Source organism: Hippoglossus hippoglossus, chromosome 4, assembly GCF_009819705.1.
Source record: "Hippoglossus hippoglossus isolate fHipHip1 chromosome 4, fHipHip1.pri, whole genome shotgun sequence".
NCBI classification, from domain to species: Eukaryota; Metazoa; Chordata; class Actinopteri; order Pleuronectiformes; family Pleuronectidae; genus Hippoglossus; species Hippoglossus hippoglossus.
The window spans coordinates 14,910,588-14,937,267 of record NC_047154.1 but is presented as its reverse complement, the minus strand read 5'-3'; the positions used below and the strand labels follow the sequence as shown (position 1 = coordinate 14,937,267).

Genomic DNA, 26,680 nt, shown 5'->3' with positions numbered 1-26,680 from the left:
AGGAAAAAGGCAAAAAAAAACACCCCTTAACAAGCAGCTATATATTTATGTTTTTAATTTTATAATTTGTGTCTTCTAGGCATACAAAATGGTGAAATAAATTAAAATAAATAGATGAAATTGAATAAAAACATTTTTACCATGCACCCACAGCGATTCCCCTCACTTTTAAAATGGGTCTGAAGAACCAGGAGGCCTCTGAAGGAGGCAACGTGTCCCTTCACTGTGAGCTGTCCAGGGTCGGGGTGCCTGTGCAGTGGTGGAAGGCCGAGGACCAGCTCTCTCAAGGCGGGAGGTATCGGATGATGCTGAAAGGAAATGTAGCCGAGATGCACATCAAAAACGTCCAGCCGGAGGATGTGGGACAGTACAGCTGTGTCTTTGGAGAGCAGAAGACGACGGCTGAAGTGAATGTGCGAGGTATTTGAAATGCTCCTATTTTGTGTTTCTTACACCAAGCCACTGTTAACACCTGAAATATCATTCTGTGGGCGAAATATAAACCCTAGATTCACTTAACATCAAACCTATTCCACATACTTTTGCTGACTAAATTGCATTAAAGTCCACTGATTTAGTTCAGTAGGTGAGGTCAGTGTTTCTATGCTAATTCAGTCAGTGTGTACTGTTTTGAGTTCAAATCCCACGTCTTCAACATAACATCTCCTGTTTGTCTATTATCAGCGGCCGCATCAGTGTTCTTTGAGAAGGAGCTGGAGAACAAAGTGGTGATGGAGGGGAAACCTGTGCTGATGTCTTGTGAAGTTTCCAACGCTAACGTCCCCGTCACCTGGAAGAGGGACAACATTGTGGTGGAAGAAGGAGGGCGATGCATTATAAAGAAGAACGGCCCCACGCACTCTCTGGAGATCAGGAAACTGCTTCTGGAGGATGCTGGAGAGTACTCCTGCATCACCAGAGGGAAGAGGACCACCACCAAGCTGGTCGTGAGGGGTAGGTGATCATTGGAAATTCATCCCTCATTCTCATACATTTGGCTACTTCATTTACATTGCAAGAAGTGTTGCATGAAAATAACTAACAGGCTGTTCTCATCTAACTCATGGACAACATATCAGATTCCATCTCTAAAAATCCAGCTGTATATAGCTGCTTCTTCCTCCATAGAGCGCGTGCGGATTGTTGCCGGGCTGCAGGACGTGACGGTGACAGCAGGGGAGGATGCAGTGTTTGTGTGTGAGCTGAGCCATGCGGATGTGAGTGAAGGTGTCTGGTGGCTCGGATCTAGCCCTCTGCAGAGCAATGAGATGAACCAGATGACGTGCCGGGGTCGCCAGCACCGACTGGTCCTCACCATGACAACACCTGAGGAAACGGGCACCGTGGCTTTTGTGATTGGGGAAGAGAGGACCTCTGCTTGTCTGCTAGTGGTCACTAAGCCCAAAGGTGAGAAGACACATGGGCACAAATTGATTACTTTGATCTGCAATTTCGCACATATGAAATACAACCTTACAAACTCAGTGTATCTCCTTTATTTCATGTGATTTCACATTGTAGTTTTATTCGAGGAGAAGCCCAAAGACGTTGTGATCATGGAAGGAGAGACAGCCACCTTGTCCTGCACGATCTCTGACTTTACCTCCACTGTTATCTGGAGACGGAACCACATTCCCCTTAGCAACAGTGATAAATATGACTTGCGTAAACAGGGAAAAGTCAACCTACTGCTTATCCGTGACGTGGAGCCTCTGGATACTGGCATATACTCCTGTGATACGGGAGACATGCAGAGCAGTGCCAAACTCAGCGTTACAGGTAAAATCTAAATAATTATGCCATTGGAATGCTTATTGTTATAACTGCTTTATTACATTAAATCAAATAATACTCTGAACTACTACATCTTATTACTTCAAATGTCTGCAACCCTGTTCTTTTTCTCACATTTCCCCAGAGCTCCCTCCATTCTTCCAGGAGGAACTGCAGAGTGTGGAAGCCGTGGAGGGAGGTTCGGCCTCGCTTTTCTGTGAGCTGTCCAAACTGGGAGTGCCGATTCAGTGGAAGAAGAACAGGCTGCCGCTGAGATCCAGCAGGAAGTACGAGATGAAGCAGGACTGCTGCCTACTCCAGCTGCACATCAAGGAGCTCAGGCTTGAGGACAGTGGCAGCTACTCATGTGAGGCAGGAAGTGTAGAGACCACGGCGACGGTGACAGTGAAAGGTGAGAGAAGCTGGATCTGTGCATCGCATGTACTTTTCAGATTTCTGTCGTGTTTTGGAAACTTACATTTTTGTATCAAGTCGGTTCCCACCCTTATATTCCAAAATGCAACTTTATGAATATATTTTAGTCAAGCCCACATACTAGCATCAAGTATGGCAACACTTACATTCCTTAAATAGTCTGAAACTGCTTTGAAAAGGACATTTGACATGCATCTCACAGATGGTAAAGATGCCAAATCTTTCTCTCATCCCTTTTCCCAGAGCTGCCGCCATTCTTCAAGAAAGAGCTGAGAAGAGTGGAGGCTGAGGAGGGACGAGCAGCCTCCTTGTGCTGTGAGCTGTCTAAACCTGGAGTGGCAGTGCAGTGGAAGAAGAGCACACTACCACTTAGAGCCAGCAGGAAGTACGAGATGGAACAAGATGGCTGCCTCCTTTATCTTCAGATCAAGGAGCTCACACCTGAGGACAGTGGCAGATACACATGTCAAGCAGGAAGTGCAGAGACCACTGCAACTGTGACAGTGAAAGGTGCATTTGAAGATTCATACGGCAAACGTCACAGTGTCAGCGATATCTAAATCAATTAAGTTATTCAGTTATTTCTTGTCATTATCTGAATTATGATATGATGTGATATTGGGCAAAACACTTCAGACAAATAAGCCACAAAAAAACAACAACATAATCTATTACTTCTTTTCTGTCTCAGAGCTCCCACCGTTTTTCAAAGAGGAACTGCAAAATGTGAGGGCAGAGGAGGGATGTTCTGCCTCACTGTCCTGTGAGGTGTCTAAACCTGGGCTGTCAGTGCAGTGGAAGAAGAACAAGCTGCCATTGAGAGCCAGCAGGAAGTATGAGATGAAACAAGATGGCTGCTTCCTCCAGCTGCACATCAAGGAGCTCAAACCTGAGGACAGTGGCAGCTACACATGTCAAGCAGGAAGTGTAGAGACCACTGCGACTGTGGCAGTGAAAGGTGAGGGTGCATTTGGAAATCGAAAAAAGTGTTATGGTGTCAGAAAGCTCTAAATCGTGAAAGATAAAACACACTAGTAAATTTCAATTAATTGAATGTGCTATCCATTGAAGCAATATTTCCCAGTGGAGAAAAAATCCCTAATTTATCACAAATATTTTTAAAATCGTATTTAGCCTTAAATTGAGAATGTCTCAAATGCTTGTTCTCATGCTAAAACTCTCTAAATACTTTACTGTATTTCCCAGAGATCCTACCATTTTTCAATCAAGAATTACATAATGTGGAGGCAGAGGAGGGAGGTTCAGCCTCACTGTCCTGTGAGGTGTCTAAACCTGGGCTGTCAGTGCAATGGAAGAAGAACAAGCTGCCATTGAGAGCCAGCAGGAAGTATGAGATGAATCAAGATGGCTGCTTCCTCCAGCTGCACATAAAGGATCTCAAACCTGAGGACAGTGGCAGCTACACATGTGAAGCAGGAGGTGTAGAGACCAGTGCAACTGTGACAGTGAAAGGTGTGTCTGCATTTGGAAATTGGAAAGTTTTATGGTGTCAGAAAGCTCTAAATCGTGAAAGATTAAACACACTAGTAAATTTCAAATCATTGATCATCTGAATTTGCTGAAGCTCAGTATTTCCCAGTGGAACAAAAATCCATAATTTATCGCAAATATTTTCTACATCTTATTTAGCCTTAACTTGAGAATGTCTCAAATGCTAGTTCTCATATAATGTTCTGAAACTCTCTAAATACTTTATTGTATTTCCCAGAAATCCTACCATTTTTCAATACAGAATTGCAGAATGTGGAGGCAGAGGAGGGAGGTACAGCCTCACTGTGCTGTGAGGTGTCCAAACCTGGGCTGTCAGTGCAATGGAAGAAGACCAATCTGCCACTAAGAGCAAACAGAAAGTATGACATGAAACAAGAAGGCTGCCTCCTCCAGCTGCACATAAAGGATCTCAAACCTGAGGACAGTGGCAGCTACACATGTGAAGCAGGAAGTGTAGAGACCAGTGCAACTGTGACAGTGAAAGGTGAGGGTGCATTTGGAAATCGAAAAGTTTTATGGTGTCAGAAAGCTCTAAATCGTGAAAGATTAAACACACAAGTAAATTTCAAATAATTGAATGTGCTATCCATTGAAGCAATATTTCCCAGTGGAGAAAAAATCCCTAATTCATCACAAATATTTTCTAAATCTTATTTAGCCTTAAATTGAGAATGTCTCAAATGCTTGTTCTCATGCTAAAACTCTCTAAATACTTTACTGTATTTCCCAGAGATCCAACCATTTTTCAATCAAGAATTACATAATGTGGAGGCAGAGGAGGGAGGTTCAGCCTCACTGTCCTGTGAGGTGTCTAAACCTGGGCTGTCAGTGCAATGGAAGAAGAACAAGCTGCCATTGAGAGCCAGCAGGAAGTATGAGATGAATCAAGATGGCTGCTTCCTCCAGCTGCACATAAAGGATCTCAAACCTGAGGACAGTGGCAGCTACACATGTGAAGCAGGAGGTGTAGAGACCAGTGCAACTGTGACAGTGAAAGGTGTGTCTGCATTTGGAAATTGGAAAGTTTTATGGTGTCAGAAAGCTCTAAATCGTGAAAGATTAAACACACTAGTAAATTTCAAATCATTGATCATCTGAATTTGCTGAAGCTCAGTATTTCCCAGTGGAACAAAAATCCATAATTTATCGCAAATATTTTCTACATCTTATTTAGCCTTAACTTGAGAATGTCTCAAATGCTAGTTCTCATATAATGTTCTGAAACTCTCTAAATACTTTATTGTATTTCCCAGAAATCCTACCATTTTTCAATACAGAATTGCAGAATGTGGAGGCAGAGGAGGGAGGTACAGCCTCACTGTGCTGTGAGGTGTCCAAACCTGGGCTGTCAGTGCAATGGAAGAAGACCAATCTGCCACTAAGAGCAAACAGAAAGTATGACATGAAACAAGAAGGCTGCCTCCTCCAGCTGCACATAAAGGATCTCAAACCTGAGGACAGTGGCAGCTACACATGTGAAGCAGGAAGTGTAGAGACCAGTGCAACTGTGACAGTGAAAGGTGAGGGTGCATTTGGAAATCGAAAAGTTTTATGGTGTCAGAAAGCTCTAAATCGTGAAAGATTAAACACACAAGTAAATTTCAAATAATTGAATGTGCTATCCATTGAAGCAATATTTCCCAGTGGAGAAAAAATCCCTAATTCATCACAAATATTTTCTAAATCTTATTTAGCCTTAAATTGAGAATGTCTCAAATGCTTGTTCTCATGCTAAAACTCTCTAAATACTTTACTGTATTTCCCAGAGATCCAACCATTTTTCAATCAAGAATTACATAATGTGGAGGCAGAGGAGGGAGGTTCAGCCTCACTGTCCTGTGAGGTGTCTAAACCTGGGCTGTCAGTGCAATGGAAGAAGAACAGACTGCCACTAAGAGCAAACAGAAAGTATGACATGGAACAAGACGACTGCTTCCTCCAGCTGCACATCAAGGAGCTCAAACCTGAGGACAGTGGCAGCTACACATGTGAAGCAGGACGTGTAGAGACCAGTGCAACTGTGACAGTGAAAGGTGAGGGTGCATTTGGAAATTGGAAAGTGTTATGGTGTCAGAAAGCTCTAAATCGTGAAAGATTAAACACACTAGTAAATTTCAAATCATTGATCATCTGAATTTGCTGAAGCTCAGTATTTCCCAGTGGAGCAAAAATCACTTATTTTCGCAAATATTTTATACATCTTATTTAGCCTTAACTTGATAATGTCTCAAATGCTAGTTCTCATATAATGTTCTGAAACTCTCTAAATACTTTATTGTATTTCCCAGAGATCCAACCATTTTTCAATACAGAATTGCAGAATGTTGAGGCAGAGGAGGGAGGTTCAGCCTCACTGTGCTGTGAGGTGTCCAAACCTGGGCTGTCAGTGCAATGGAAGAAGAACAGACTTCCACTGAGAGCAAACAGAAAGTATGACATGGAACAAGATGGCTGCCTCCTCCAGCTGCACATAAAGGATCTCAAACCTGAGGACAGTGGCAGCTACACATGTCAAGCAGGAAGTGTAGAGACCAGTGCAACTGTGACAGTGAAAGGTGAGGGTGCATTAGGATTCTGACTGTATCAGAACATTCATTTTAACAAGGGTTTCCTACATAAACTATGTTATAAACCCTCCAACACTATATAGGAAGCCTGGAGAAAATAAACTAAGGTTTTCAAAAATGTTGGTTCCACTGAGGTTTGAAGCTTCATCCAATTCACAGATGTTCGATGCAGTTTTTTCTGGTTTTTTGTTTCCAGAACTCCCTCCATTTTTCAAGACGGACTTACAGAGTATGGAGGCTGAGGAGGGAGGTGCAGTCTCCCTGTCCTGTGAGGTGTCTAAACCTGGTCTGTCAGTGCAGTGGAAGAAGAACAGACTGCCACTAAGAGCCAGCAGGAAGTACAAGATGAAGCAGGAAGGCTGCCTCATCGAGCTCCACATGGAGGAGGTCAAACCTGAGGACAGTGGCAGCTACACATGTCAAGTAGGAGGTACAGAGACCTCTGCAACCGTGACAGTGAAGGGTGAGTGGATTTGACCAAGAAGAAAATATTTTTGTATTTGCTCTGTGAACTTTTAACATCGTAAAACAAAAAATTTTGTTTTTTTCTTTGCCTCAAGTCTGTATTGCAGCCTGGTTGAAAAACTCCTGATAATGACTGCAAATGCATTTGTTAGATCTCAGGCATTCTATTATCCAATTAAACCTAAGATGCATGATATGTTTTTTTTTTTCATTCCTTACCCATTTTGCAGAGCTTCCTCTATTCTTCAACAAAGAATTACAAAGTGTTGAAGCTGAGGAGGGAGGTGCAGCTTCCCTGTCCTGTGAGGTGTCTAAACCTGAAGTGTCAGTGCAATGGAAGAAGAACAGACTGCCACTGAGAGCCAACAGGAAGTATGAGATGAAACAAGATGGCTGCCTCCTCCACCTGCACATCAAGGAGCTCAAACCTGAGGACAGTGGCAGCTACACGTGTCAAACAGGAAGGGTAGAGACCACTGCGACTGTGACAGTAAAAGGTGTGGGGCTTTTTAGTGTTGTAGTCTAATTAATCTACAAACTCTCTGTGATAGCAGGGTGTACTGCATCAAAGTTTCAAAAACGTAAATAGTATTGTGTGAATTATCTTAAACTCAATCAATTTTCCACTGTAGCACACACCCCTAAAATGTAAGCCAAATCGCATCATGAAAACTAAATGTATGTGGAGTTCTCATTTGGCACTCCATGAATAATGTATTGTTCTTCTCTGTGGTACATACCTAGAGCTGCTGCCATTCTTCCACAAGAAATTAAAAAATGTGGAGGCTGAGGAGGGAGGTGCAGCCTCCTTGACCTGTGAGGTGTCTAAACCTGAGGTGTCAGTGCAATGGAAGAAGAACAATCTGCCACTGAGAGCAAACAGAAAGTATGAGATGAAACAAGACGGCTGCTTCCTCCAGCTGCAAATGAAGGAGCTCAAACCTGAGGACAGTGGCAGCTACACATGTCAAACAGGAAGTGTAGAGACCACTGCAACTGTTACTGTCAAAGGTTTGTGCATTTTGGCAATGTGCAATAAAATGTTACCATATCAACAATACCCTCAGGCCACAGAGAAGTAATCTTATTGTCATTTAAATTCTGTTTTGTGAGTGATTCAAGTTTCTGGGAATCATTTTAGTTCAAACAAAGGAATTGGTACCTGTCCGCCATGTAAAGACATGTAGGGAGATACATCTGGAAATGTCTTAGGCACAATTTCAATGATGTTAATACACTGTCCCCCTCTTTCTGACTGTTTCACAGAGCTTACCCCATTCTTCAAGAAGGACTTACAGAGTGTGGAGGCTGAGGAGGGAGGTGCAGCATCCTTGTCCTGTGAGGTGTCTAAACCTGAGGTGTCAGTGCAATGGAAGAAGAACAATCTGCCACTCAGAGCAAACAGGAAGTATGAGATGAAACAAGATGGCTGCCTCCTCCACCTGCACATCAAGGAGCTCAAACCTGAGGACAGCGGCAGCTACACATGTCAAACAGGAAGTGTAGAGACCACTGCAACTGTGACTGTCAAAGGTGTGTGCATTTTGGCAATGTGCAATTTTTTTTTACAATATAACAATACCCTCAGGCCACAGAAAAGTAATATTTTTGTCATGGAAATTCTGTTTTGTGAGTGATTCAAGTTTCTGGGAATCAATTTTGTTCAAACAAAGGAATTGGTACCCGTCCGCCATGTAAAGACATGTAGGGAGACACATCTGGAAATGTCTTAGGCACAATTTCAATGATGTTAATACACTGTCCTCTTTCTGACAATGTTTCACAGAGCTTAGCCCATTCTTCAAGAAGGACTTACAGAGTATGGAGGCTGAGGAGGGAGGTAAGGTCTCCCTGTCCTGTGAGGTGTCTAAACCTGGTCTGTCAGTGCAATGGAAGAAGAACAATCTGCCACTCAGAGCAAACAGGAAGTATGAGATGAAACAAGATGGCTGCCTCCTCCACCTGCACATCAAGGATGTCAGACCTGAGGACAGTGGCAGCTACACATGTCAAGCAGGAAGTGTAGACACCACTGCAAGTGTGACTGTCAAAGGTGTGTGCATTTCCATAACGCTGACTGTTTCAGGAAATTTTTTGAGTTACAGCTGCATATAATATCTTTAATTGTTGTCTTTATCTTACCTGGACTGTTTTCTAAGCCCCCAAACGTTTGTCCCCAGAACTCCCTCCATTCTTCAAGAAGGACTTACAAAGTGTGGAGGCTGAGGAGGGAGGTGCAGTCTCCCTGTCCTGTGAGGTATCTAAACCTGGGCTGTCAGTGCAATGGAAGAAGAACAGACTGCCGCTAACCTCCAGCAGGAAGTACAAGATGAAGCAGGATGGCTGCCTCCTCGAGCTCCACGTTGAAGCGCTCAAACCTGAGGACAGTGGCAGCTACACATGTCAAGTAGGAAGTGCAGAGACGACGGCAGCTGTGACAGTGAAAGGTGTGTGCTTGTTAAGGGTGTATGTACATGAGAAATGTTATTCCATCTTCTCTCAAACTCTAGCAGATAGGAGTTGTATACTTAGATGTGGTTGTGTGAAATGCCTGGAACTCACACAATCAGCCACATACAGTGTAAGCTAAATCCAACCATGAAATTCACCTTATCTGGCAGTGTCTCAAGTCATATTTTGCTTTCTTCTACCCCATCTAGAGCTGCCTCCATTCTTCAAGAAAGACTTGGTAAGTGTGGAGGCTGAGGAGGAAGGTGCCGCTTCCTTATCCTGTGAGGTGTCGAAGCCTGGCGTGTCAGTGCAATGGAGGAGGAACAATCTGCCACTGAGAGCAAACAGGAAGTATGAGATGAAACAAGATGGCTGCCTCCTCCAGCTGCACATCAAGGAGCTCAAACCTGAGGACAGTGGCAGCTACACATGTCAAACAGGAAGTGTAGAGACAACTGCAACTGTGACTGTGAAAGGTGAGTGGATCAGGAACAAATTAAGTTTACATATTTTTTAACCAGCTTCCACCACACATACTGTTGTTAAAAAAATGTCTCATTCTTTTGCAAAGCGCTACAATCTACTCCACCAAAGACAGAGCCTCCCACGATACAACCTCGAGTAAAGGGCTCTGTTTCCAAAACAACTCCTTCTCCAGAGAATGAGAATTCTGGTCTCCCAGAGGCCAAACCTGTTCCTCCAGAGCCCAAAAAGAGAGCTAACAGGAAAGCATCTATTACAAATTCAGAAAAAGATGTTGAGCCATTGATGGATCTGAAAAAGTCTCTGAGGGAGAATAAAGAAGACCAAAAGGGAAACCAACTCGTGAAATCTATGGAGAAGGATTTTGATATTGTGCACAATATAACACAACAGGAGAAGAATGAGGAGAACGCTGATAAGTCTGTGAGTTTACTGGAGACGGATATCAGGCAGGTCGAAGAGCCAGGTAGATCTTTGGAATCAGAAACTGAACTTTTCCTGGAGCAGAAACAACCAAGATGGACTTCAGAGGACACAGTTCAAGCTGATCTTAAATTACGTCAGTCAGAGAGGATTCTGGGTGACGCTGTGGTTGAACAGACAAAGCCGGTATTAATGTATCAGGAAAAGGAAGGTGGTGTTGGGCCAAGCTTAAAACAACCAGGAAAGCCTACAGAGGTAATAAGTGTGGTTGAGAAGAAGGTGAAACTTCCAGGAATAATCCAGTGGAAGGATGGCGAGGAAGAGCCTGTGAAACCCCTGGAAAAGTTAATTGGGAAAGAAACAAAGGAACATGTGAAGTCTACAATGAAGGAAGGTGACAAGACAGCAGAGGAACCCTTAAAACCACCAGTCAGATCTAAAGCAAAGACAGCAGAGGGAAAACAATCATCTATGTTTGTTGTGAATAAAACTGAGGAGGTAATTCCCCATGCATTAGAGACGAGTGTAAACGATTCACAGAAAGACCACGAACAGAGAGAGAGTTTAAAACAACAAGAGGCAGGAAGAGAAAACAAGCCACTGGTGCAGGTTCCTGTAAATCGCTTGGACAAAGCTTCAGTAGAACAACACGAAAAACCTTCAGAAAGAGAGGCTGAGGCTCCAAAACCACCTGTGAGGATAAAAAGTAAAGCAAAGGGAGGAAGGGAGAGACAACTATCAAGGGACACAGAGACAGATAATGAAGGACAAGAGCTAACAGGAGGTGTAGTGAAAATAACGGGTGATCAGTCAGTAAGACCTGTGGTTAAAGAGGTCAAAGAGAAGCCAAGATTTGAGAGGAAACCATCAGTAACAACAGACACTGAGACGGACGAGAAAATCAGGCAGCCTGTGAAAGCTTCAGAGAAAGAAGAAAACACTAAACAGACGATAAAACAACCGGGGAAACCCATGAGAAAGGAAACTGAAGCTGACAAGGAAATTAAATTGGCAGTCGAGCCAACGAGAAGGGAGGAAAGGCCACAGACGATGAAGAAGCTAGAGGATGTTCCCCTTCTCTACATTTCTGAGGATGAAACTTTCTTAGAGGCTTTGACCGAGATACCGGTGAACCACAGCGAGATCCAGCCCATTGGTTCTGTTACTGAGGGGTCAACTCAACCCTCTAGTCCTCCTCCAATTAATGTCCCCCAGAAGACGCAACCATCCGAGGAGGCTCCACCAGAGTTCGACATCAGCGTCGAGGATGAGCCACAATTGCAAGAGGCTGCAGTCAAGATCCAGGCTGCATTTAAAGGCTACAAAGCCCGCAAAGATATGCGACCTGTCTTTAGAGAGGTGTTCAAGAACCAGAGTGCAGACGTTCATAGCACACTCACTCTAGTGTGTGCTGTGGAAGGGAAACCCAGCACAGTGCGCTGGCTGAGAAAAGGCACAGAAATCACTAATGACCACCGTTGCCGTTCTAAGACCACAGCAAATGGTGAGTGCACGCTGGTGATCAAGAACCTGACCACCAGCGACAGTGGAATCTATACATGCGAGGTGGTGAATAAGTTTGGTGTAACCTCCTACAATGGAAACATCACAGTAGTGCAGCCTCAGCAGTCTGCTCCTGCAGCCCAGAAGCCTGTACACCCACCGCTTGCAGCCATAACTCCTCTGCAACTTGCAAAACCGACGGTCCAGAGTCCAGGACCGATTCCAACTGCTGCTACAGATGCTGCAAACTATGTAGAAAGTGTGAGCATCTCTCTGTGGGAGGCCTACAACCTGACGGAGCAGGATATACCAACGGGTCTGCAAGAAAGGAGAGGATCATCTCTTATTACTGCCAGCTCCAGTGAGTAATTCTCCTATACCCTACCTATCGCCTATATATGTGTATGGTCAATTGGCTTGGCCACCTATTTACACTATATTACATATGATTTTTTTTTTGCTTTCACCAGTGTCGAGTCCGTCTGATTATGACACAGCTCCTGATGTAATGGAACCTGTTGAAACTGGTCCTGCTGTTCCAAGGTGAGAGTGTAGAAGAAGTTGTTTTCATCACGTATTTTATTGCTAATCATGTATTTAGTTCTCATAAAAATATAATATCACAGGGAAGAACCAATTGCAGAAGTCCAAGTATCTCCAAAGGTTGATAAAGAAGAGATAGCTGCTCCACAGCCTCCTAAGCAACTACTGAAGGTCATAGGTAAGAAATGTTGATTGTTCATCTTTCAACTTCCACACCAATAGTTTCCAGTCAGGTATACTGGAGTTATCTTCCTGTCGTATTTGTAGGGGCTCCTGATGGCAAAATGAGGACACAATCTCCAAAGCACCATCGTGCTCACACACCCTTAGCTAGTACTGTCTCTGGATCAGAATCAGAAGGTGAAGAGGACAGCAGAGAGGTACTTTTGCATGTTTTGCTCTATGTTGGATCTATATACTATATGTATTGACCTATTCTATGTGCTCTTTAAACATTAATGTAACAAATATGATATAATACATGTGCTTTTTTCCCCCTCAGACGTTTGAAATGTATGTGGCTCGAGCAGACTGCAGTCCGAACAGTGGGAATAAGGACAGTTTTATTCTGAAGGAGGGTCAGTTTGTAGAGGTGCTGGACTCTGTTCATCCTGACAGGTGGCTGGTGAGGACCAAGCCCACTAAAACTAGCCCTGCTCGACAAGGATGGATGTGTCCAGCCTATCTAGAGAAGAAGAGAAGGGTAGGATGTGTAAAGCCTGTTGCATTCAAAAACATTAACCATTTAAGTTCTGACTTTTTAGACACAGACATCAACTTTTTAATGTAATTAACAATGGAAAGGTTTTCAATAATATTAACCATGACTGTCATTTTGAACAGGAGACTTTCCCACAAGTTAGAGCACCTCAAGAGGATCTTGATGGAATAGGGTCTTCAGGAGAAGAGTACAGGAGAGCTCTCAGGTCCGTTATTCTACATTGCATGCTGACATTTTAAATTAACTGGGAGCCACTTGTAATTTATGAGAAATTACATTTTTGCAACCAAAGAGAATATTATTAAATTGATAATAATGATAAAAATGAATTGGTTACATGTATTTGGACAAATTGAAACCTTTTTTATAATTATAGAGAGTGTGTTTATTCTAAAAACAAATTTCATAGGCAAACTGCAAAATCAAATACTGCTGATGAATATCCAATTTGAATGAAATGTTGCCTTTCTTCAGTCAATTGGTCCAAGGCCTGGTTGATGGAGAGGAGGAGTTTGTGAAGGAGATGAAGACATTCACCTCTCACCAGCTGAATTATCTGGACTCTAGTCGCCACATCCCCATTAACATCCTCAACCAGAAAGAGATCATTTTCAGAAACATCAAGGACATTGTGTTGCTGCATGACAGGTAACACACAAGACATCTATCGGACTATATTTTATTCAATGCATTCCTATTTTTCTCAGTTGTTTCCATTCTCCTTATGCACTGTGTGTTTTTCTACTGACGCCTCCTCTCATTGCTTTCATTCCAGGTCCATCCTGCCTGGTCTAAGAGGCTGTGCCACAGACGATGACGTGGCCATGCATCTGATCCAGCACACTGAAGACTTTGAGAAGTACCTTCACTACATAGTGGGACAAGCACAAGCAGAAGCCTGCGTCACTGACAAGGCTACCCAGCAGTATTTCAAGGTATTCAAAAAACTTAAACATAGATATTAGAGTGGAAACTAAAGTTGCCAAGTAGCAGCATCACAAGCAGCAACACTTATCTAATGTTTTTTTTATTTTTTAATATCTTGCTCATTACACTACAGGAGTTAACAGAGTCTGGTCAGCGTGATGCTCCCTACATGGATGTTCTCACCTTCCTCCAGAGACCAGTGGAGAGGATTCAAACCTACCAGGCTTTACTGAAGGTCAGTTTCTTTACTTTGCAACTCACCGTCAAAACAGGAATATTTGTAGATCGGATATGTATTTCAACTAAATATATGTAAATATTTGTGCTTGTTATGCTGTTGCTCACATTTCAGTGTCTTCCTGCAATGTGTCAGCTGAATGCATGAGATGTAAATGAAAACTGTTTATTGGCAGGAGTTGATAAAGAACAAAGCCAAAAGTGGTCAGAGCTGCTGTCTGTTGGAGGATGCCTTCTCCATGGTGTCCTGTCTGCCCTGGAGGTCTGACAACCTGCACCAGGTGTCCCTCATCGAGAACTACCCTGCTCCTCTAACTGCCCTGGGTGAACCTGTGCGACAGGTAACTGCAGATGTTTTCATTATACACTCTAGGCTTGGCTCCTGGTCTGATATGAACATCTGGACTCACATATAACTCTTTTGTATCCATTTGCCTTCTCTTTCATCCAGGGAGTCTTTACAGTGTGGGAGGACACTCCAGAAATGAAGACGGCCTCTAGAGGGCATCAGAGACAAGTCTTTCTCTTCAAGGACTGTATTGTGCTGTGTAAACTGAAAAGAGACGCGCGCATGAACAGTGTCACCTACACCTTCAAGAACAAAATGAAGGTAACATATGCTGCTGTGAACTTGTGTGTCAATCCAAAAAAGATATAACAAATACTGTACTACAGTGTCCCCTTTTCTTTTTCCATCTTGTGTCCTAACACTAAAACTCACTCATCTTTCTCATCCTCTCTTCTGTGATCTGCTCAGCTGAATGACGTGGAAATAAAGGAGACTGTGGGTGGGGATGAAAGGTCCTGGGGGTTATGGCACGAGCACAGGGGCTCAGTGCGGCGGTACACGCTGCAGGGCCGCTCCGCACTGGCTAAACTCCCCTGGCTCAAGGACCTGAAGGAGCTCCAGCAACGCTCCAGTCTGCCCACCAACAGTAAGTAAACACCAGATAAAACACGCAAGGCTCTGTGGCTGAATGAGTAAGTGGCGTTCATGTATAGAAAAAACAAAGCCAGTCAATCTGTACCTGTGTAGTCCCGCTTACTGAACTGAAACACAACTGAACAGTGGATATTACCCATGATCTTCTGCAACAAATTCACCAAACTCTGTTAGAATTCTTGGTTTTTTAGAAGTTTCCTTTTCCCTGAATATCTGAGATAAAACCAATTTTTAATGACCTAAGTCCTTTTAACTGATCTATAGTTTTGCATTACTCTTGAACTTACCGGACCTGGTTCTGACAATTTTATCAGTCAGTTACATAGTTATGTTACATAGATCAAAACAGACCTTCAAAGTGAGGAGAAGGAATGAAAGAGGCTCAATTCTCCTTATTCCAAGTCAGTGAACCATCAAACTAATTATGACGCTGCTATTTAAATGAAAAAAAAGTTGCATAGTGTTGCAAATCTTTGTCTTTTCTCACAGTTGTTGAGGGTCACAGCATTATTTTTTCATAATGCCAAAACATTTTCATCAAATGCTTAATGTGTCATTTCTTTGTTTCTGGTTCATCAACAGGTCCACCAGTGTTCGAGTCCCTGTTGTCTGACTGCACAACAAAGATAGGACAGACTATTAAACTGACATGCAAGGTCACAGGATCACCCAAACCAGTGATCAGCTGGCTCAAAGGTCAGTTTTGAACTTCTACGTAAACACACTTTTACCCATGTTGTTTTTCCTCTTCATCTAAATACCTTACTACTCCTCAGATGGCCATCCTCTGGAGGACGACCCCCGTCATATTATCACAGCCGACCGCTCTGGCACCTGCAGCCTGATCCTGGACAGCCTCACTGCAGACGACTCCGGACAGTACACGTGCTACGCTACCAGCTCCATGGGCGCTGCTGGTACTCTGGCTAAGGTCGTGGTGCAGGGTGAGTCTGTGGAGACACTTGAGATGTTTTTCTCGTCAGTTTGTTTGTTTTTCTCGACAGATGTGAGCACTTAAATAACAATTACTTCTACTACTACAAACTTAAATACTACCACTATTTATTCTACTGCTATTACTTGTATAACTGTGAAGGCTTCTAATATTCTTTAATTGCCATTGTTGATCAATTTGTAATTATAAGGACACAGGTGACAATTAAATGTAAGTTTTTATCCTTCTTGATTTTAAGTTATTTAATGTTGTCCTCTGCAGCTCCACCCAGATTTGTGAGTCGGCTGGAGAGTGCGTGTCTGATAGAAGGAGAGGATATCCAGTTCATTTGTTCCACACTCAGCACTCCTTTACCCAGAATCAGGTATGTGGGAGATAAACAGAAGACATACTGTGGTCGTGATGTGATTTTTATTTCGGTCATTGTGTCTTTCAAACGCATCCATCTGTCGTAGGTGGTTGAAGGACGGCAGAGAGTTGGCTGACCGGCAAAAATATTTGATCCTGAATGATGTTCGGAGTGGAATATTGTGTCTGACAATCATCAGGGCAACAGAGGCAGATATTGGACAGTACGAGTGTGAGGTACAAACCCGATATCCTTAAAACCTACAACCAATTAAGATCCTCCTCATCATCACTGTTAGAGATCTTCTTTTAAGATTCAGTAACAGAAACCGACTCATTCCACCATGAGACACCACAGGAAGCAGTCATCAGACTTTACAATTCCTCCCTCGAAGTGTCAGGCTATAGACCAGCCCTGGACTTATTTCGCCCTGTCAGCACATAACACCTACATTTATGATAATTTGTCATCTGTTGTATATGCTGTATTTTCACATGTTCTTATTCAGGTTTTTTATCTATTTTTTATTATAATGCACATATTTTTACAAACTTTTTATTGAACATGCTCATACCAACATTTTTTTTTTATTTCTATTTGTTGTAATTTTCTTGGTCTGCATATATTTCTATACTAGGCTGGAGTGATCAAGTGACGCAATTCCGCCCCAGGGATCAATGAAGTAATTCTGATTGTTTGTCAATGTTTTGTTGTTCAGCTCTGGAACGAGTTTGGCTGTGTCAAGTGTAAAGCTGGCCTGTGCCCGGCTTATGTGCCACCGACTGACGATGAGAACGACCAACCTCAGGACTTGCCTCCTAAAGGTAGGACTAGCAGAGCTGCTGAAGGTAAATACCCTCCACATATGATGGAGACCATCATGTGGTCGATCCACACTTCCACATGGGACGAAGCACATGCCATTGTCCAGTTTTACTTCTCCCTTACTGCATCACATCATGTGACTTCACTTTCCAACAAACTACACCCATTAGCATCAGTTTCCACTTTCAACCACTACCCCTCATCCATTCGATCCAATTGACTTCATTTTGAGATTTAACTTTACGTTTTTTTTACTTTTTCACCATTTCACAAACACTCACATCATAAGTACTTTCAACTACCATAGCAGCTGTCACAAGATCCTCTCGGGTTATGGCACAGAGTTATGTAGTAGTTTGTATCTGCACTGAAACAACTATTAACTGCATTATATCACAGAATTTCTAAAATACTAAAAGTACAAATACATTTCTAATTTTTCCATTTTTGATTCATGCTAATGTCTAGTGCTGAATGCAAGTGTCAGTGTTTAACTTCTCTCCCAGTCTGCTGAAATGACACCACATTACACCAAACCCATACCTAAACATAACCATCTCTAATACCTGCACATAATCAATTCTAACCTAAATTCTAACATTTGTTCTTTGGTCGTGAGTTTGTGTCACTATTCACTAAATCTCTTCGACTAATTTTCTTTCATTTCTAATGATTTCTAACAAAACACGCTTGTGTTTGCCATAAACCATTGGGATCTTGTGGCAACTATTCAACTTAAACACCATACAGTATTTCACAGCATTTCTCTCACCCATAAAATTTGATGCATTTTTTGTATGGAATGATTTTGTTTGATTTTTTTCCTCATGTTCCCACCTTCCACACAAGGCATGGACTGAAACAGACTTGATCATTTTCCTCCATTAGATTCATGTTATCATCCAAAAGTCAGCCCAGCCCCTGAGGTGCCATAACGAACTGTACTCATTTAAATATAGAGCTAGCAAGTATACCACTGTTACTGTTCTATATTATACAGTGATTTTCAAACAATGTTATTAACATTAACTGTTACTATCACATACATTCATAAATAAAACTAGAATAATTAAGTAAACAATGGAATTTTTCCAGATATTGGAATTATCAGAAGATGTTGATGAGAACCTGCTTAGTTTGACAAATGATATACTTTATGTGAAATGTAAAGAAGTCTCACTCACATATTTTTTTATTCTGGCTTTTGGACTCTGATTCACCATGTTTTCCCTCTCATTGTTCATAACCTACATGTGTTTCCATCTTCCCTCTACTAGCCCTCAAGGAGGAGGTTTCTCACAGGGACCGTTCCATGCAAGTCTTCATTGTCATGATAACAAATAACCACTCAACATTCCCCTTTTTCCTCCCTGCCAACGCATGTCCAGCTAACTCTTCACTCCTACGAACACCAGATGGTCATGTGCTGGGCAGGTGTTCCCTTAGCGCCCATGCAGGGGTGGGCATGTTCCCACGTCCTGTTGGCGTGGTGGTTAAATGGGGTTAAACCCTCAAGTCTCGAGGTAAGAAATGCAATAAAACTGCTCATGGTACGTCAGGTAATGTACTCTTCCACCTTTCCTTTTTTCCAATGTTTCAATATATTTACATTACAGTCAAAGCCAAGTGACAATTCCTTAAAACGTAGTTGAAGAATATTTAAATCTGTGAGCCACATATTGTTGCTGAGTGGCATTTTGGTCCTGATAGATGCAGACTCAGAGGGCTGGTCCACTGCCTTCGTGAAGAAGTGGTTACAGACTGATTTTAGCCCCACTTCTATCGCCAAGATGCTTTTCACTCCTGGAAACCCTGAACAGTAAGTTAAGGATAACTTGTAAAATATATGTATTGACCTTCCTTTTCCTTCCATGGATGTAAATCAGCATGACGTCTGTGATTAGTAAATGTTTGAGGTTAATAATTTGCTTTAGTACTGAATAGTAAAACTGTATTTGGGGTAAATTTAAATGGTGTTTTGATACATTAAAATGTTATTATGAATAATCAGTAGCATTAAATGTTTAATTTCACTCTAAATTGCCGGTAGTGTGAATTTGAGTGTGGATAGTTGTTTGTCTCTGTATATCGGCCCTGTGATTGACAGGCGATCTGTCCAGGGTAAACCCCGCCTCTCACTCCGACCTCAGCTGGGATTTGCTCCAGCCCCCAGCCACCCTCATAGGATACGTGTTAAAGATAATGGAGGAATAGATGGATCTTTAAATTTCATCCTCTCTTTTTCTCCAGAGCAGAGTGTAGCACTGAAGAGACTGTTCCCGTCACCACACCCATGGACGAGTCGGCTCAGCAGCCTCTCTGTTACCTGGAGGAAGTGGAGGAGGAGATTTACATCTCTGAACCCATGCAAGAAATTACAGATGGTATTGTTTACATATTAGTAAAACTATATACAATAAGAGTATAACTCCTACTAAATTTAGTATGTTCACCAAGTTCTGTTTGCCTGTTCAGCTCCTCCCTCCATCCAGGTGCCCACTGAAGACCTGTGTGTGGACCCTGGTCAACCAGCTACATTTACTGCCATCATCACAGGGAGGCCTGCCCCTCAGATCCAGTGGTACAAGGTAGGAGCACTTTAGATCAGTGGCTTCCAAATGGCATTGATTTCATGGGTTTGCAGTAATGCGGTTATTGTTATGGTAAAAATACAACCCATTATTTTTTGGACTATTTTTATTGAGCAATATTTAACTAGAAAAGGTTTAGTGCAATTCTATCTTTCACAATGACGCCCTGAATAAAACAAACCTTGTTGATCTCTGTGATTGGAGGATGAAGACGAGCTTGCAGCCAATGACAATGTGGAGATGGTACAGCATGGTGCCCGCTGCTCACTGACCGTAGTGTGCTCCGAGGGCGAAGACAGCGGCATATACACCTGCTTCGCCTACAATAGCTCTGGTCATGACTCGTGCCAGGCTCAGCTCACAGTGGAGGAAGGTGAGACAACAGCACGCACTGTTACACATCAAAACTGGTCAATGTATCTTTATCATTAAGCATGTCGGATAATTGTATTGTCATTTCCTCTATAGTAGGTCCGTCTACTGAGCAATGTTACAATCTGCAATCCCACTTTAAAAAGAATGTTGTCGGTCTGTGTGGTCGATCATCTTCAGTCACAGGCTGTGGTTTGTCTCTCTAGGTCCACTGGAGTGTCAGGAGAGAGAGGTGGAGCTGGGGAAGAGAAGGAAGTTGTTCTCTGTCTATGATGTTCATGAGGAAATTGGAAGGTGACCTTTTTATCAATTCTTAACGCCATAGATGTTTAAATATTTACCTGGACACCACATTAACCCATTTAAAACAATAGTCTGTATAAGATGCTGCTAAACTGTATTATGTAGACATGTATACATCATAATCGCATTGTAACGTCCTCTTTGAGTATTCACAGCATTTTTCAACATTAACAAATGATAGTTACCAACCGCTTGACTACGCATTCCCTGTGTGTGAGTGTTAATAAGTAGTGGAACGTAATGTTGACATCATAACGTCACCATTTAGCAGGAATATGAAAGGAATATTTTATTAGCAACTCCTGTAGAGATCATGAAATAATAATGTCTTATTCAGAATAAAATCAATAGTGTTAATGTTGGTGTCCTTATAAACATAGTCACTGACGTAGAAGCAGCTAATAAAAAACTATTCAAGTTTAATAAAAGTCGTCTTGATACAGCACCATCTATTTATTTTCCCAACATAAATCGCATTCATTCAACTTAATTTCATGGCATCCCCCCCCCCCCCCCCCCGGTCGTCATTTCAATTTAAGAACCACTGACAGATTTGACATGACCACGATCATCTTTCTTTGATTCAGGGGAGCGTTTGGAGTGGTGAAGCGTGTGGTCCACAGAAGAACAGGTGAAGTCTTTGCTGCCAAGTTCCTGCCTCTGCGGAGCAGCACTCGGACGAGGGCCTTCCAGGAGCGAGACCTGCTCTCCCGTCTGGCTCATCCCAGAGTGGCCTGTCTGCTGGACTTCTTCTGCACCAGACGCACTCTGGTGCTGATCACTGAAATGTATCCTCCCTGTTAAACGTTACACTATGATCTCTGATTTTCAGTCAAGCTCTTTACTTATGTTTAATATGTGTAGTTAAGAGTTCTTTAACACCGCTTCTAGCTGCTGTTCTCATGGACTTCTGGACCATTTATTACTGAGAGGATCAGTCTCAGAGAAAGAAGTAGGAGCTTATATTCTATATTTCAATATAATATAATTTTGTTATGCCTCTTATTTAATATTCTGCATCTTATTTCAGGTTCAGTCATACATCCAGCAAATCTTTGAAGGTGTTGGCCACATTCACAGCATGAACATCTTGCATCTGGACATTAAAGTGAGCTTTCCTGTCCACACTACATTATTAACTGTTCTATTATTGTGCAGTTCCTACCTCATTTTTTATTTCCTCTTCCTTCAGCCTGATAACATCCTAATGGTATATCCACCCAGAGACGAGATTAAGATCTGTGACTTTGGCTTTTGCCAAGAAATGGACACATCCAGACACCAGTACAGCATGTTTGGAACACCTGAGTTCATTGCACCTGAGATCGTTCACCAAGAGCCAGTCACTGGGGCCACTGATATTTGGTGAGTCATCTGTCTAATTGAGACGGATTCAAATCAGTTTTTATACTGTGTTATTGTATTATATACATTTCTCTGATGAATTTCCAGTTGTTGTAGACTGCTTCTACTCTAGTCATTTAATGACAATTACAATTATCTCTTTCAGGGCTGTGGGGGTCATGGCTTATCTCTGGTATGTATCACTGCATTTTGGATAGTATTCTAAAAATCATAAATATGCAGTATATCCAAAAGGCGGGGACACGACCCATGAGTTTCTGTTGACTGTTGACATCAGACTTTATCTTTATTTTGACAGTCTGGTGTGTCGATGCCCGTTTGTGGGTGAGACAGACCGTGCGACACTGCTGAGAGTGGGGGAGGGGACCCTGAACTGGGACGCGCCTGATGTCACCAGCAGGAGCCCAGAGGCCCAAAGCTTTCTCCACCTGCTCCTTCAACCAGATCCAGAGTAGGGGACCATTTTATTACTGAGACCATGCCAAACTAAATGTTCTGCCTTTTGAAAAGGCATGTAGGCAACTTGGAAACCTCACTGATTAAAGTGAGATCTTGTAGGGCTCAAACAAAAACGAGTAAAACAATGACTCAGAAAGTGTCTGAAAGCTGCATAACCCTTTTCACATACAGATTAGATTCAATGCGGATATCATTGAAAATGTTTTCTTTTGCTGAGCTCCAGTGATAAGTTGTCACATGCAGCTGCAGTGATGTAGTGGTATCCTCAGTCTACCACTGGTAATTATGGTTTGAGGGACAACTTAACAGCTTCTAATTTTCTTTTACTTAGGAGGCGACCATCTGCCTTTGAATGCTTGAGCCATGAATGGTTTCAGGTGAGAAGAATCAACACATAATGTGTGTATATAAAGCTTTATTGTATTCAATAACTTATTAATATAACTAATCAAACAATTGTTTGTATCTCTGTTCAGGATGAAAATGCTGGAGAGGACACTGAGGAAATTAACACAAAGAGTTTGAAAGTATTTATTTCAAAAACAAAATGGCAGGTAAGTTGCCTCCCTGGTGCCTTTTAATTGAAACTAATGATACTGAAGTTAAATGTGATTACATGAGTTGTATATTCACACCACGTCATGAAATGTATCTAAGAGAAAACTGTCCTCTTCATCTTCCCAGCGGTCTTTGACTTGCATCGGGTCAGTTCTCGCGTTGAGGCCCGTCCCCGAGCTGCTGGACGCTCCTCTCAGAGAGACTGCGGTGACTGTGCCTCGCGAGCTGCAGGAACACAGCAGCACCTCAGTGAGCAGCGGCTCGTCATCTGAATACGATGAAGCTGACTCCTGGGACTTTTTCCAGCACTACAGCCCGACTGAGGAGGAGGAAGAGGAGGAGACAGAGGAGGATTATGATCCTTTAATGGAGAGAGCACAGATCCCAGAGCCTTTCCCCAAACTCCACCTCGGTGCGGAGGAAGAGGAGGAGATGACATTAGGGGAGGAAGAAGATGGGGAGATGCTAGAAAGGAGGAGTGTATTGGAGAGGAGTATGAGCAGGCAGTCGGTGGCGTCATCGGATGCATCTTGCCAACAGACACCTCAGAGGGAGCGTAGGTTCAGCAAGGACAGCAGTCCATCTCTCTACCTATCTGACTGGGATGAGGGCTCGGGAAGTGATGGAGGTCGTATCCCTCGGGGCAGCGTGATCCGAAGTACTTTCTACAGCAACTCTCAACAGCTTTCACCCATGTCTGCTAGACACATGTCGTTACGGGACAAATTCCAGGCAAGAAAACAGGAGAGAGGCCGCAAACCACTCAGGAGGAGCTTCTCAGGACGCCTCAATGAGCCTCTGATTGAATATGTGGAGGATGAGACGGAAACTAACCGTGGTCAGAGACGGGGATCCATCCAACCCTCGATACAGAAATCCTGCTCTTTTGACAGCGGAGTTGGTCTCGCCCACGGCAACGTGCCCCCTCACAGGAGGAGCAGGTCCCTGGATGAGTGTTCACGTCGCTCCCCCAGCTCCCCCCCGCGCACAAAGCCGGGTGACGAAGAAGGTTCTCAAAGTCTGAAGGAAGATTTTACAGATGATGAAGTGGCAGGGAGGAAGTTGTTGGCCATTCCGAGTCCACGGCGACCCACAAGAAGAAGAGGCTCCACGGCTCCTGTACATGGAGCTCACACACTGGGTGCAACATCTGCTCCTTCAAACTTCCTTGCTGGAAACAGAACGAGCAACAGGCAGGATAAGGAGCAGACAGAGGGAGGAAACACCCTTGCTGGCTCCCTGGGTTCTTTGGCTGAATCATATATTTTGGAGCACGGTGGTTCAGAGTCTTCGAGCAGACTCGGCTCCTATGAGGAGCTGAGTCATGGTCATCTCAGAGGAAGATACAGATCAGGAGACAGTGAAGAGTATGATGATCACCAGGAGCCTCTGCTTTCATCATCCTCCTGCTCATTCCAAGAAGTCAAAACCAGAGGCTCATTTCCACAGGCACCGCCGCGTAACCGCACCCGCTCCAACCCCAACTTATTTGCAAACAGCAGGGGCCAGCCGGGGCCCTCCCTGACGCCGAGCCCCAGTCCCAGCCTCTCCTCCCTCCAGGCTCCAGAGAGGCCTCCCAGGGCCAGGGATAAGAAGGAAGCTCAAGGCCTCCAGAGGCATGCGTCAGCTCCAGCCCTGGAAGTCCGACCGCCCACAGGAAAGTCACCCAGGCTGGGACTGCTGAAGATCTTCCGCAGGCAGTCGTGGACTGGTCACTCTTACTCTCAACTGGACGACCCAGAGTTAGGACCCACGTTAGGAGAGATCATGAAGCCTGATACACCCACCATGTCTCTGAGGAAGAAAATGAGAGCTTCAGCCTCCAGCCTGACCAAGCTATTCTCCAGGTCCTCCAGTAAAGAGGATGTGAGTAAAGGTGAGTTATTTAAAATCATAATCATTTTATTTCATAATAATACTGGAAATGGTTTTAAGCAGCATCCACGTTGAGGAAAAAACATAGGTTGACAATGGGATAAGAAAATTATTTATTTATTTCTGTTAACTCCATTTTTAGCTTTTGTGGTATATTCTTATATTCTTATTATCCTAATGTCTCTTTTCTTTTCTGTGTTTTTCCATGATAACAGGGCCAATAGTAAAAGGATCAGCTGCCGTCCCAGCCGAAAGGGAACAGGGTCTAGAGAGTCCAAAGAAGAGGACATCCAAAATCCTGCCTTCTTTCAAAATACCCAGATTCAAAAAGACAAAAGGTAGTGAACAAGCTTCATTCCTGTCTGAAATAACCTGAAATCCTGCTACTTCATTTTTGCTTTGAGCCTGTTTGTGTATGTTTGCTCTGCTCAGATCTGCTGGTCCGTCCCAGCAAAGCTGACGTGCTCCAGTTAGATGGAGGCGGAGTCCTGCTGGTTTGGAAACCTGTCAAGTCCAATGACCCCATCACCTACTGTGTGCAGTACTGTACAGATGGTATGTTTACAGAGACGATTCAGCAGCACTGAAATTATATTGCTAGATATTTTTCAGTGGCCATTGTAGTTGTATTATATGTTTTCAATAGTACAATGTCAATAATATTAACAGTAAAATTTGCAGTAAGCATGGAATTCACAGTAAATGTCATGTGCCGTGTGTGCAGGTGGGGATTGGACGGTCCTGTCAGAGGAGGTGACGGACAGCAGCTATGTGGCGAAGGATTTACCGAGAGGAGCGTCGTATGTGTTCAGGGTCGGCTGCATCACCACGACGGGAGCTGGACCTTTCAGTGACGCCTCAGCCCCTGTTGTTATGGCGACTCACCCTGAAGGCAAGAGAAATACAGTCAAGCATGACCTTGCGTATGTAAAATATAATGTAATTCATTCATGTGTTTTTAGTGTTTCTGATCAGATCGTAAATGTCGTAGGACTCAGCGATGAGACATTATATATTCATCTTTATAACATTTTCACCTCTGTTTACTTTGTTGTATAGAGACTCAAATATCTCTCATTCAGACTGAGACCCTGGGGTCAAAGGTCACTGGATCAGCACAAAAGAACTTCAGCTTCCTTGCTGAGATCAACAGGTGGGGTTTTTGAATTTCGAATAAGGGAGGAGCTCTAATGCCTCGTTTTCCTCATAGTGACAAATCTGTAGTGTGACTCAATACTTAAGATTTACTCTAGTATTTGTTTGTTTGATGGAAAATGATAACATTTTACCTTCGTCAGATTTCATTTTAAAACTTAAGTTCAGGTTTGACACATACTGATATAATTATCTTTTCCATCAGACTTCATCATGCATTAGGTCAAGAGCTATCTTGTCCTGTCGTTATCTCCCAATCACCAGTTTTATTATTTAACGTATTTTACAGGATGTCATACTGAAATTTCTGTCACATGTTTTATGTTTTTATTCCTTTATGACTTTGTTTTATTTCTTCTTATGTTATTTTGACGTGTGTTTTCTTGTGTGTTTCTTATTTCTGAAGATCTATGTAACTTTAATTTGAAAAGTGCTAAAAAATAGATGGATATTATTATTATATTATATTTATTGCACCTCTCCATCTTCTGCTGTTTTCTCTCTCAGGGGTCGGTTCAGCGTACTGAACCTTTGCAGGGATGTTGAGACCAGCCAAGTCTTTGCTGCAAAGATCACCCCCTACCAGGCAGAGAAGAGGCAGCTGGTGCTGAGAGAGTACCAGCTGCTGAAGAGGCTTCACCACCCACATCTGGTGCAGCTGCACGCCGCCTACATCACCTCCCGCTACCTGGTGTTAGTGGAGGAGCTTTGTCCTGGCAAGGAGCTGCTCTACAGTCTGGCTGTGAGGTAACAGACGGAGATTATTCTATATACAGATAGCATGATATCCTTAAGACTGTGGTGAGCCTCAGTTCTCTAGTCTCTGTTGGAGGAAAAATCCAGGCTGATTACTACATGATTCCAAAATGAACGAGGCTCAATCTAGACCA

The 26,680-nt window shown here is 43.1% G+C and overlaps 1 protein-coding gene across 1 annotated transcript in view; it reads left to right on the top strand.

Moving 5' to 3' along the window:
* obscna (obscurin, cytoskeletal calmodulin and titin-interacting RhoGEF a) overlaps positions 1–26,680 on the top strand; it is a 42,154-nt gene that overhangs the window by 13,024 nt on the left and 2,450 nt on the right. The window contains exons 27-84 of the mRNA XM_034583688.1: positions 154–420; positions 685–954; positions 1,111–1,407; positions 1,522–1,779; positions 1,919–2,185; positions 2,452–2,718; positions 2,900–3,166; positions 3,415–3,681; positions 3,938–4,204; positions 4,451–4,717; positions 4,974–5,240; positions 5,487–5,753; positions 6,009–6,275; positions 6,484–6,750; positions 6,983–7,249; positions 7,497–7,763; positions 8,019–8,285; positions 8,539–8,805; positions 8,933–9,199; positions 9,413–9,679; positions 9,775–10,147; positions 10,178–11,973; positions 12,083–12,155; positions 12,239–12,333; positions 12,423–12,535; positions 12,658–12,858; positions 12,999–13,081; positions 13,351–13,524; positions 13,652–13,811; positions 13,937–14,038; positions 14,217–14,381; positions 14,492–14,650; positions 14,798–14,975; positions 15,566–15,679; positions 15,760–15,927; positions 16,200–16,302; positions 16,394–16,523; positions 17,006–17,328; positions 18,767–18,931; positions 19,363–19,496; positions 19,588–19,700; positions 19,908–20,076; positions 20,282–20,369; positions 20,966–21,166; positions 21,270–21,330; positions 21,409–21,486; positions 21,571–21,743; positions 21,889–21,915; positions 22,042–22,194; positions 22,534–22,579; positions 22,679–22,756; positions 22,887–24,249; positions 24,286–24,636; positions 24,851–24,973; positions 25,068–25,190; positions 25,360–25,527; positions 25,695–25,788; positions 26,298–26,537. Of these exons, the coding sequence (XP_034439579.1) occupies positions 154–420; positions 685–954; positions 1,111–1,407; positions 1,522–1,779; positions 1,919–2,185; positions 2,452–2,718; positions 2,900–3,166; positions 3,415–3,681; positions 3,938–4,204; positions 4,451–4,717; positions 4,974–5,240; positions 5,487–5,753; positions 6,009–6,275; positions 6,484–6,750; positions 6,983–7,249; positions 7,497–7,763; positions 8,019–8,285; positions 8,539–8,805; positions 8,933–9,199; positions 9,413–9,679; positions 9,775–10,147; positions 10,178–11,973; positions 12,083–12,155; positions 12,239–12,333; positions 12,423–12,535; positions 12,658–12,858; positions 12,999–13,081; positions 13,351–13,524; positions 13,652–13,811; positions 13,937–14,038; positions 14,217–14,381; positions 14,492–14,650; positions 14,798–14,975; positions 15,566–15,679; positions 15,760–15,927; positions 16,200–16,302; positions 16,394–16,523; positions 17,006–17,328; positions 18,767–18,931; positions 19,363–19,496; positions 19,588–19,700; positions 19,908–20,076; positions 20,282–20,369; positions 20,966–21,166; positions 21,270–21,330; positions 21,409–21,486; positions 21,571–21,743; positions 21,889–21,915; positions 22,042–22,194; positions 22,534–22,579; positions 22,679–22,756; positions 22,887–24,249; positions 24,286–24,636; positions 24,851–24,973; positions 25,068–25,190; positions 25,360–25,527; positions 25,695–25,788; positions 26,298–26,537 (13,822 nt within the window). The remainder of the gene's footprint in view (positions 1–153; positions 421–684; positions 955–1,110; positions 1,408–1,521; positions 1,780–1,918; positions 2,186–2,451; positions 2,719–2,899; positions 3,167–3,414; positions 3,682–3,937; positions 4,205–4,450; positions 4,718–4,973; positions 5,241–5,486; positions 5,754–6,008; positions 6,276–6,483; positions 6,751–6,982; positions 7,250–7,496; positions 7,764–8,018; positions 8,286–8,538; positions 8,806–8,932; positions 9,200–9,412; positions 9,680–9,774; positions 10,148–10,177; positions 11,974–12,082; positions 12,156–12,238; positions 12,334–12,422; positions 12,536–12,657; positions 12,859–12,998; positions 13,082–13,350; positions 13,525–13,651; positions 13,812–13,936; positions 14,039–14,216; positions 14,382–14,491; positions 14,651–14,797; positions 14,976–15,565; positions 15,680–15,759; positions 15,928–16,199; positions 16,303–16,393; positions 16,524–17,005; positions 17,329–18,766; positions 18,932–19,362; positions 19,497–19,587; positions 19,701–19,907; positions 20,077–20,281; positions 20,370–20,965; positions 21,167–21,269; positions 21,331–21,408; positions 21,487–21,570; positions 21,744–21,888; positions 21,916–22,041; positions 22,195–22,533; positions 22,580–22,678; positions 22,757–22,886; positions 24,250–24,285; positions 24,637–24,850; positions 24,974–25,067; positions 25,191–25,359; positions 25,528–25,694; positions 25,789–26,297; positions 26,538–26,680) is intronic.